Raw genomic sequence first — 12413 nt, 5'->3', positions numbered from 1 at the left:
AAATATGTAATTTGAAATCTTACTTTAAGGTAGGTAATTGCTAATTTTTTTCTGGGCTTAGGCTATCACGCATTGATGTATCCTGTTTTCGTATGACATCTTCTATTTCACATAATAAAAAATTAAAAGAAGACACTGACATCCTGTAATATTCAAAAAACTTGTCAGGATATTCTTTTAATTTGTTGTGTAAAAGAAAAAATTTTCCCTCTGTCTGTCTAGGCACTAGAACAGGGTGAATCTACCATTTCCGTTGTTTTTTAACCCTACGTCGACGGCACAATGCCAATATTAAATCAACTTTTTTTTAAAATGATAGATTATCCATAGGTACTATATTATTGTATTATCGGTGTGAATTTATTTTACTTATTTATTTATTTATTTTATCTGCTATATACACGGACAAGATACCACTGATTGTAGCTGCGTCTGTGATGATTTTACTGCTTTACTGCCGCCGTAATTTTACTGCTACTGCTAGCGACAATCTGTCGCTCGTGGAGCCATAGCCTAAGACGAAAGGTATTCTTGTATTTTTCCGTAAACTACTTACCATAAACGTAAATATTTTTCAAAAGCTGGACATCGAATTTAAAAAACAAAAATATGAGGTGAAAGTTTACAAAATAGGTTCAAAATGCGTAACTCCATTTTGATTTTATATAGCATAAGTCAGTTTAAAATATCCATAAACAAATTGATATACAGTTGCTTTTCGGGATATATAGGCTTGACAAACATCTAAACTTTAACGTTCAAAATACATTGTTTATTTTTTTACCCATAAGCTGAATCTTATTTTAATCGAAAGAATAAATATTATGCTACAACATTACAGTAAAAAATTAACCCAAAGTTTACCACGGGAAGCTGTTTATTTATAACAATTTTTCAACAAATAAAAAAGTTCATTTTTGTTTGAACTATTTATTCTTTTTTTTATATTAAGCAATTTCCCGTAGTATACTTTGGGTAAACTTTTTACTGTAATATTGCGGCATCATATTCTTCCGATTAAAATAAGATTAAGATTGTGGTAAGAAATAAACAATGTGTTTCAGAGGTTAAAGTTTGGACGTTCGTCAAGTCTATATATTCCGAAACGCAACGGTATATCAATTTGGTTATGTATATTTTAAACTGACTTTTGCAATATAACATCAAAATGAAATTGAGCATTTTTAAATGAATTGGCTTAAGTTATTAAACTGTTTATTCGGGCTGTTGGGCCGTTGTCTTCTGTTGAGATTTGTTCTCGACGTTTCGCCAACACTAGGGGTTGGCATCTTCTGGAGATGTTGATGCTTCGCTTGTAAGCAGAAACTGACGACGCGTTGTACTACGGAGGCAATATTTATAATTTCCACTCGCCTCCCCTCCACTGGTTCCGGCTTGAGGGGGCGTGTCGTTGTTTATAGTAGCTTTTCTATCTCCGTGTTTGGCGGGAAGGGCGTTTGTGGATTTTAATACTGGTATCCATGTTTTGTTGATTTTTAGTCCTTCTTCTATCCTATTGAAATTGTTTGGGTGCTTGTATATTTCCACCGCTTCCCGATATAACCGTGGGTAGTACTGTGAAGTTTTGTCCAGCATCTGTGTTTCTTCAAATAGTATTCGATGTTCTCCGCTTCCCAAAGCGTGTTCGGCAACGGCAGATTTGTCGATATGTCCTAAACGACAATGGCTTTTATGTTCATTTATCCTGGTGTTGGTGTGTCTTTTTGTGGTTCCCACATATACCATTCCACATGTGCATGGTATTCGGTATACTCCGGCCGTTGCTAATGGGTCGCGTTTGTCTTTTACCGATCTTAAACAATCCTTGATCTTCTTTGTAGGTCTGAAGATGGTCTTTATGTTGGCTTTCTTGAGTATTCGCCCAATTCTGTCCGTTACCCCCGATATATAGGGCAAGAACGCTTTCCCTTTACATTCTGTTTCTTCGTCCCTTCTTCTAGATACGTTGTTCATCGCCTTGTGTATTTCTCTTCTGGTGTACCCATTAGAGGTGAGCGCTTTTTCAATATAAAGAAGTTCACTTTGGAGATGTTGTGGTTCACAAATTCTCTTCGCCCTCTCTGCCAAAGTTTTGATGATACCTTGTTTTTGGCTAGGATGATGATTTGAGTTCCTGTTTAGGTATCTGTCTGTGTGTGTAGGTTTTCGATACACTTTATGTCCTAAGTGACCTTCCTTTCGATTTACTAATACATCCAGGAACGCTAGTTGTTGAGCTTTTTCTGTTTCCATCGTAAATTGAATATTTGGATGTAGTGTATTTATATAAGCCAGGAAATCGTTTAGTTTTTCTGCTCCGTGACCCCAAATCACAAAGGTGTCATCAACGTATCTGAACCATACCCTAGGCTTGTATGCTGAGTCCATTATCTTCTTCTCTAAATGCTCCATGAAAAGGTTGGCTACGACCGGGCTTAGTGGGCTTCCCATTGCTACTCCATCCATCTGTTCATAAATTTGGTCTTCCCATGAAAAGTATGTGGTAGTTAGGCAAATACGGTATAATTCCACCATATCCTTGGAAACTAGTCCCTCAATTAAATTCAGAACGTCGTCTAGGGGGACTCTTGTAAATAGGGAAACCACATCAAAACTAACAAGAATGTCAGATTCCTGCAAAGTTATTCCTTTGATCTTCTCAATAAAATGGGCGGAGTCTTTTACAAAGGCATCGTTTTTTCCTATATGTGGTTGTAAAATATCGGCCAGATGTTTTGCAAGGCTGTAAGACGGAGATCCTATGGAGCTCACAATAGGGCGGAGAGGTACATCGTCTTTGTGTATTTTCGGCAAGCCATACAAGCGTGGTGGGACTGCTTCGCTGTTGCATATTCTTGGCTTTATCTCCTCTGGTATGGACGAAGATTTAATAAGTCTGTTGATTTTTCGTAGGGTGACTGCTGTGGGATCTTTTTTAAGTTTCTTGTAAACCGCAGGATCTAGAAGATTTTGTATTTTCGTTTTGTAGTCGGCTGTCTTCATTACGATCGTGGCGTTTCCCTTGTCTGCTGGTAAAATTACAACATCTTTGTCTGCGTTTAACGATTTTATGGCACGTATTTCTTGGTGGCTCAAATTATTTTTCGGTGTCTTAGCTTTATGCAAAATTCTTGCTGATTCTGTCCTTATTTCTTCAGCTGCTTCGATTGGTAAGTTGCGGATCGCAGACTCTATATTAGCGATGATGTCTTCTTTGGGTATAACTTTAGGCACAATCGCAAAATTTCCCCCTTTGGCTAACAATGATGTTTCAGCTGAAGTTAAAACTTTATCTGAAAGATTGACCACTGTTCTTTCTGTGTTTTGTTTTGATTCTACCTCCTTATGTTTGGTTAAGCGTTCGTATTTGTTTTTCTGGCGTTCAGTGTTCCTTTCTAGTTCATTTTCCATTTTTCTGTAACAAATGGATTCAATTTTATTCCAATCTTCATATTTCAACCTGCTGCTCAAAGCGTAAAACAAATCTAGAAGCTCCTTGTCAACCTTCGCCAAATTTCGTCTGGTGTCATGTATTCGTTCTCGTAATAGTGCTTTTTCCATGCGTGTATATATTCTATTGGCTTGACTTGTTCTGATGGATCGATTCGTTCGTAAGAAGTTCGGTAGTACCCCGTTGTCTCGACATCGTGATAGAAAAGCTAACGACGCAAGAAGTTGAGCTTTCTTCTTCCGTAGACAATCTAGTCTTCTGTAGTATGTAGTTACCTCCTCCCCGTAGAGGCGACTGATAAATTGCGTTAGGCTTTCACGGCCATCGTCTAACTTATTAAACTGTTTATTCGGGCTGTTGGGCCGTTGTCTTCTGTTGAGATTTGTTCTCGACGTTTCGCCAACACTAGGGGTTGGCATCTTCTGGAGATGTTGATGCTTCGCTTGTAAGCAGAAACTGACGACGCGTTGTACTACGGAGGCAATATTTATAATTTCCACTCGCCTCCCCTCCACTGGTTCCGGCTTGAGGGGGCGTGTCGTTGTTTATAGTAGCTTTTCTATCTCCGTGTTTGGCGGGAAGGGCGTTTGTGGATTTTAATACTGGTATCCATGTTTTGTTGATTTTTAGTCCTTCTTCTATCCTATTGAAATTGTTTGGGTGCTTGTATATTTCCACCGCTTCCCGATATAACCGTGGGTAGTACTGTGAAGTTTTGTCCGTTATATTGAAAAAGCGCTCACCTCTAATGGGTACACCAGAAGAGAAATACACAAGGCGATGAACAACGTATCTAGAAGAAGGGACGAAGAAACAGAATGTAAAGGGAAAGCGTTCTTGCCCTATATATCGGGGGTAACGGACAGAATTGGGCGAATACTCAAGAAAGCCAACATAAAGACCATCTTCAGACCTACAAAGAAGATCAAGGATTGTTTAAGATCGGTAAAAGACAAACGCGACCCATTAGCAACGGCCGGAGTATACCGAATACCATGCACATGTGGAATGGTATATGTGGGAACCACAAAAAGACACACCAACACCAGGATAAATGAACATAAAAGCCATTGTCGTTTAGGACATATCGACAAATCTGCCGTTGCCGAACACGCTTTGGGAAGCGGAGAACATCGAATACTATTTGAAGAAACACAGATGCTGGACAAAACTTCACAGTACTACCCACGGTTATATCGGGAAGCGGTGGAAATATACAAGCACCCAAACAATTTCAATAGGATAGAAGAAGGACTAAAAATCAACAAAACATGGATACCAGTATTAAAATCCACAAACGCCCTTCCCGCCAAACACGGAGATAGAAAAGCTACTATAAACAACGACACGCCCCCTCAAGCCGGAACCAGTGGAGGGGAGGCGAGTGGAAATTATAAATATTGCCTCCGTAGTACAACGCGTCGTCAGTTTCTGCTTACAAGCGAAGCATCAACATCTCCAGAAGATGCCAACCCCTAGTGTTGGCGAAACGTCGAGAACAAATCTCAACAGAAGACAACGGCCCAACAGCCCGAATAAACAGTTTAATAAGTTAGACGATGGCCGTGAAAGCCTAACGCAATTTATCAATTGGCTTAAGCTTTCATCCTGTATTTTTTTTACATCCGATGTTCAACATATTAAAAAATGGCCTCGAAAAACGTTAAAATTGGCTTTTTTCGGCTATTTTAGTAGTTTATTTGCAATTTACGTTTAAAGTAATCGTTTTACATAAAATAACTTTCGTCTTAAAATAACTTTCAAATTATTTAAAAAAAAATGTTATACGTAAATAGGTCGCCATGAAAAATTTTCGGTAAACTTTTCAGCATATGGGTATGAAATCCAACTTTTTCGACAAAAGCCACCCGCCTTGCATGCTTAGCAACAAATAAAACCTAGTTTATATGGGATTATTTATTTCCCAAGCATTATATAAACCAATAATATTTTTAGAAATAATTGAATAGGATAATTTGTTTTTTTTTTCATAAAATCTATTATAAATAAAATATTTACAAAGTTTATTGAATATGTATATTAAATGATAAATATTTATTTTTTTTTACAATAAAAAATTACCATAAATATTCCAAAAAAAAAATTGAAAAAAACTGAAAAAAAATTGTTTAAACAAACTAGAGGGTTATTTAACAATCTAATTATTTAAATAATACATATTCGTAATACACGCAAAAAGTACATACAAATTAAACAAAGAAACGTCGAAATCCGTATTTTCAAAGCGGACCAATTTTGAGAACCACGTTTTTGAAACTTTGTGAACGATTCCATTAAAATGCAATCCTTTTCGAATTTTTCACATTAAAACTTTAAAGTATGTTCTTTCAGTTAACCCTAATAAGGTTTTTTGCAGTGAATGATTAAAAAGTTATTCTAATTGTTTATAAGCAAAAAATCGACATATTTTTGTAAAATTATTTTGCAATATTTAAAATTATTTTTTCCATTTTTTTTAAATAATAATAATAGAATAAATCTTCTTCTTTCAGAAGCTACCCGTACAATTAATATAACTAAGTATATAATTTTCTGACTTATATTGGCGCAAAAAAATGTAATTTGGGAAAAAAAGTTAAATAACTTTTAAACTGTTTGGCCGATCTGTAATCTAAGAGTTATACGTTTATTTTAAAAAAAGTTAATAACATTTATAAAAAACCGAAATTTTTGACTTATTTTGCAACTTTCTAAGCAACAAATTTAGGAATATTTAAAAATACTTATAATATAGAATATTTAAAATTTACCGTTTTTTGACATTAATTTGTTAATAATTAATTAAGTCCAAAAAATCGACTGCATGAAATATATAGATTTTTATTACAGAGGTCCTTACCATGATACTATGATTAAGAAGATAAGATATTGCGCATAAGTCGTGACGTAATTGGAGAGTTGCACGTTCGTAATGTCAGTTTTTTGTATGTGTCAATAAATAATCTTTAATAAATAGTTTGGAGATATTCTTTTGTGTACGATTATTGTAATTATTAAACCTTTATTTAATATTATTATTTTGCTAATTGAATAATTTCATCACAGAATGCATAAAAATTCCATTTAACTTTAACAAGAATTCAAATTCTACTCTCCAATGACGGCATGCGCGAACACGACCGATTTTGTGCTACGGGAAGATCCTATCTTGTTAGTCATAGTATCATGGTCCTTACTACTCAAAACAACTGTCGTTTGCCTGGCCGGTTATGTGTCACAAACAGCTCCAGTGTCACAATATCCAAAAGTTCTCCCATTAATTCCTAGCTCAAAACACACCCCCGGAAAACCGATAAATCGGCCAAAAGGCGAACCGTAAGGAATTGATTGCTAATTTATTGCCGAAATTTTACGTCAAGAAACAATTTATTGCTGCAACCGTTGCCGAGAAACAATTGCCGAGAAACAATGATTATGCTAACTTTACGGTAAATCTAGCATAGCCATCACTATATCTCGGCAATGAATAAGGCTACAGAGTCCATCTTGGCCGCATATTTTATTGCTAATTAATTGCTATTGATTGGTACATTGACCAATCCCGAAAAACTATCCCATCATCCCTTAGCGCAAAACTCACCGGAAAAATCGAGATAAAATACAAGCAATAATTATTGCACTATCCACCAAATAAAAATATATTTTCAACCACCATTTCCTAGATTTCCATGAAATAGAATAACAATCCAAACAACAATAACAAAATACTAAGGAAGATATTTGGACCAACCCAATGCAGCGATAGTTCGTGGAGAATTAAAATGAACCACGAGCTGGATGAACTAATGCAGAGCGCAGATATTGTCAGATTTGTAAAGTCACAAAGACTAAACTGGCTTGGTCACCTAGAAAGAATGCCAGATAATCGAGCTGTAAAAGTAGTCCAGAGATGGAAGCCCCAAGGAAACAGAACAAGAGGAAGGCCCCGTAAAAGATGGATAGACGACGTAGAGAGGGATCTTGAAACCATGAACATCAGGCAGTGGCGAAGGAAAGTATCCGACAGGGCAGAATGGAAGAACATTGTTAAGCAGGCCAAGACTCACAAAGGGTTGTAGCGCCATCAGAAGAAGAAGAAGAAGAAGAATAACAATCCATTAGATGATCAAATAGATCTACTCCACCCTTGTTTAGATTGTAATCGGCAATACTTTGTGGACATAGAATCTGCTCTTTAGTGCCAGTTTTATTAGTTCTCTGTACCGTTGCTTTAGTTGGGGGTTTATGCATAATATGACATGATGCCAGAATGACGGATGATAGATGGATCAGAAAGATTCTGGAATGGCGACCAAGACAAGATTCATATCGAAGCAGATTCTAGTTTGCTGATTTCAGATAATGTTCTTACTTTTTTCCTTTATCTCCGCTCATTTTAGTTTTCTTTGCCAAGTTGGCCATCTTTTATTATCAGTGTACATTCTGTTCAATACGGAGTATATTCAATACTGAGCAGAGGAGGGCCACCAACTATTTATGATGATGTACATTCTGTTATTCCTACTGCTCTTATTTTCCCTGAATATTTCATTTATCTTTGGTTAAATCGTTATATATGAATATTTTGTATTCTTTTATGTTTCAGTTTATTTTTATTCTGCATAACTATTTCTGTATTGCAAACCAAGCATGTTTTTTTCTAGTTTTGTTACCTGATCTATCTTTATACATACAGTGATTGCTTTTTCATTATTTCTTTAAAAATATTGTTTCTTTAAGATTACATCTTATTATCAGTACCGATTGGCAATCCTTAATGATATTATTTGCGTTTATGTTTCTCTTCTAATCTCGCTAACCTAATTTTTGTATCATGTAACTTTTGTCTCATTTTTGTATTATTTAATATATAATATGTATATATTATTTGTTTTTTGTTTTAGAGCCAGTCCCATGTTACGTACAAGCATCCGTCGACAGTGTTCTTAAAATCAACGCCTCCAAAGCAACCGGTGATATCCTGGTGTTTCTAACCGGTCAAGAAGAAGTGGACCGAGCTGTGAGGTTACTAAATGAACATGCAAATTTGATAGAAGAATCTAGAAAGAAGGAAAACATGATGGTACTACCCATGTACGGTTCTCTACCACATCACGAACAACTGAAAGTCTTTAAACCTGCACCTAATGGTTACAGAAAAGTTGTAGTTGCAACCAATGTGGCTGAAACTTCAGTTACTATACCTGGAATCGTTCACGGTAATAATTTTATAACTTTTATCTATTATTCTCCTCCTCATTCCTTGAGACCTTGTCAGGGCATGGTGACACTCTTATCTATTTATTATAGTAAGTTTAAAATAAAGTAACTAATATTTATAATAGATGAGTAAATGATTTTACTTTACAAATTTTATAGTACAATACCTTCCAATTTACAATTCGTCTTTCTTTTTCTATATCTATAACTTTTAAAGCTTTATTTCTTAAATAATACATTTTCTTTTCTTTATGTCTTCTTCAATTTAATCTCACTATTTTCTTCTTATTCTACATATTCCATTTTGTCCTTTGTTTTCTTTAATATTAAATCGTATATCGAATACAATCGTTACGTCTTTGTTTCAAAAATTATTACGAAGTTTAAAATGATGAAATAAAATGTAAAATAATAAAATTATCCCCATTGAATTAATATATTTTTGTGGTTTTATAGTGATCGACTGTGGATATGTTAAGCTTAAATGGTACAATACAGAAACTCATACTGATAGTTTGGTAGTACTCCCAATCAGCAAATCCTCCGCAGCTCAAAGAGCTGGTAGAGCTGGAAGAGTAAGATCTGGTAATGTGTATAGGTAAGATATAAATTAAGTATGTAATGTAGTTATTAAGTTAAATTGTTTCAATAGTTTGTTTAGTATTTGAAACTTGAGAATATTAAGAAGTCTTCAGATAAGGTAGACTCAGATATGACCTCAAATATATCTAGCTCTAGAAATAAGTACTTATCTTTCGCTCTTCTAGAACTGGCAATCGCGTGGCTTTTGGTAATGTCTATCTCAAACATCAGGAACAAATTATTCCATACCACGGCATGCAGTATATATGAGTAAAAGGATCATCATTATCATCATTCTCTTTGCCTTGATCCCTATAGGAGGTTGGCTTCCTTAATTACATTTCTCAATGGATTTCTATCTTGTATTATACCAGTATCAATTCTCTTTACCGACATGTTCTGCTTACGCGTCTGTCCCAGGTCTTCTTTGCTCTTACTCTCCTAATTCTCCCTTCTTTCAGTACCTTGTGCGATTATCGAACGTATAAGTAGATTTAAACAGATTATCGGATGTCATTTGATAGCACTTCTGGAGATTTCGGAGTCAGAGTGTTCTTCGTCGGCCTGGACTTCTTTTTCCTGTGATCTCGCCCAATATTATGAGGTGCAGAAGGTTATACCTCTCTGGATGTCTCATTACATGGGCGAAATATAATTCCTTTAAATAGATTAAAAGAAATAAGAATAAGATTTAATTACAATCAATTTATTCTACCACCAACGACCGGTTACGCACACTATAATTTGCTATGCATCTTCGGGTCTTAAGGTACATGGTAAACTAAATGATGCCGATACAAGCAATATTCTTTAATGTTTTAGAAAACATAGTTCGAACTGTTATGGTTAACTAGTGACCGGTGATCATCGGTTTTATTCCCTCTTTTATTCCCGTTTATATTTCCCTCTATTTGTTAAATAATTACAATAAAACCGATGATCACCCGTCACCAGTTTACCATAACAGTTTTAACTATGTTTTCTAAAACATTAATAACAATCCTTGTATCGGCATCCTTTAGTTTACCATGTACCTTAAGACATGAAGATGCATAGCAAATTATAGTATGCGAAACCGGTCGTTGGTGGTAGAATAAATTGATTGTAAGTAAGTCTTATTCTTATTTTTTTACCTATTTGAAATGGACTTACACAGGCAATATATTCAAGATAATACCTTTAGAATTTTTATTATTTTCGATATTTCTGTGCTCTTTTTCATTCGGCGTAAAACTATTTCGTTTCTTATTCGATCAATCCAACTTCTTCTTCTTCATGTGCCTTGTCCGTTCCGAACGTTGGCAATCAACATGGCTATTCTGACTTTGTTTACGGCAGATCTGAATAGTTCAGCAGATGACAATCCGAACCATTGCCGCAAGTTTTGGAGCCACGAGTGTCTTCTCCTCCCTGGACCCCTTCTGCTGTCTATTTTCCCTTGAACGATCAGTTGTAGTACTCTATATTTATTATGTCTCATAACGTGACCCAAGTATTCCAACTTTCTTTTCTTTATACTTATTCCTACCTCTCTCTCTTTACCTATCCGGCGTAGTACCTCTTCGTTGGTCACGTGCTCAGTCCAGGATATACGTAATATACGTCGGTAAGTCCACATTTCGAAGGCCTCTACTTTTTTCATCAATGTTGCGGTCATTGTCCACGCCTCCATTCCATATAACAAAACCGGGAATACATAACATTTCAGAAGTCGAATTTTGAGAGGTAGGGTGAGGCTTTTAGAGGTGAAAATTTGCTTCATGCTAGTGAACGATGCTCTTGCCTTTTCTACTCTTATACGTATTTCCTTCGCTTGATCCCAATTTGAGTTAACTGTTGTTCCCAAGTAGATGTACGAGTCCACGTGTTCAATTCTTTCATTGTCTAATATCAGTTGCTGTGGTGGTTGTTGGGTTTTGCTTACTAACATCCACTTGGTTTTTGTGATATTTAGTCTGAGTCCGTATTGTGCACTTGTTTTTTGTATCTTACTCATTAGGTAACTCAGTTCCTCCATGCTACTTGCTAGAATCACAGTGTCATCAGCATACCTTATGTTATTAATTATTTCTCCATTTATCTTTATGCCTTCTGTGCTTTCCTCCAGCGCTGTCTTAAATACTTCTTCTGAGTATATATTAAAGAGAATAGGAGACAAGATACAGCCCTGTCGTACCCCTTTCTTGATCTCAATTTTATTGGTCAATGTAGATCCTACTTTCACTTTAGCTGTTTGGCCCCAATAGAGACTCGCTATTGTTCGAATGTCTCTATAGTCGACTCCGATCTTATGGAGAACTGCAATTATCTTTTCGTGCTTTACGTTATCGAATGCTTTTGCGTAGTCTATAAAGCATATGTACACGTCTTTGTTCATATCTCTGCAGCGCTGGATGAGTACCTGTAGACTAAAAAGTGCTTCTCTTGTCCCAAGAGAATTCCGAAACCCAAACTGCGAATCTCCAATGTTATCCTCCAACTTATCTGTAATATTTGTCGGTAGATCCACGTCTCAAGGGCCTCCAATATTTTCATTAGTGCTCCTGTAAGGGTGCAGCTCTACATGCTGCACAACAATGTGGAGGATATGTAGCAGATTATTAGCTGATTTTAAGGTTTAATATAATATCTCTATTAATGAGAATTTTCTTTAGTTTATAGAAGGCAGCTCTGGTTTTTTCAATGCATATTCTTACTTCTTTATTCATCCCAGTTATCGCTAACATTGGCACCCAAATATATGATATTGTTGACTATTTCTATCTTTATTCGATACGCTCTGATATTCATTGTTTGTAACTAGGTTTTGCTAACAACCATAAGTTTTGTCTTAGAAGTATTAAGTGTTAGCTTCAGTATCGTACAGAAGTAGTCAGTACCGTGTCGTCTGCGTATCTGAGATTGTTAAAATTAATTCCGTTGATTTTAAAGACTTCCTCTTCATCTAAGGCTTCTTTGAAGAAAATTTCGGAGTAGATATAAAAAAGTAGAAGCGATAAAACACGCCCGTGTGCCTCACTCCATGTCATATCTCCACTGTCTCCGTCGTATTCTGACCAATTCGTATGTTTGCACATTGATGCCAATACAATTTTTTGATAATACGAAGATATTGGTCATCAATTCACACCCACCTCTTGCAAGACACCTATCAGCTTGT

General features: G+C 35.8%; 1 protein-coding gene across 2 annotated transcripts in view; it reads left to right on the top strand.

The window, feature by feature from the left end:
• The window catches only part of LOC140450276 (probable ATP-dependent RNA helicase DHX35), a 332996-nt gene that overhangs the window by 284195 nt on the left and 36388 nt on the right, over positions 1-12413 (top strand). For both annotated transcript variants that reach the window (XM_072543802.1, XM_072543803.1), the window contains 2 exons: positions 8356-8670; positions 9128-9269. In XM_072543802.1, the coding sequence (XP_072399903.1) occupies positions 8356-8670; positions 9128-9269 (457 nt within the window). The remainder of the gene's footprint in view (positions 1-8355; positions 8671-9127; positions 9270-12413) is intronic.

This window comes from Diabrotica undecimpunctata, chromosome 9 (assembly GCF_040954645.1).
Source record: "Diabrotica undecimpunctata isolate CICGRU chromosome 9, icDiaUnde3, whole genome shotgun sequence".
Classification (NCBI taxonomy): domain Eukaryota; kingdom Metazoa; phylum Arthropoda; class Insecta; order Coleoptera; family Chrysomelidae; genus Diabrotica; species Diabrotica undecimpunctata.
Note: the sequence above shows the minus strand (reverse complement) of the source record. Positions and strands in the feature narration are given on the sequence as shown.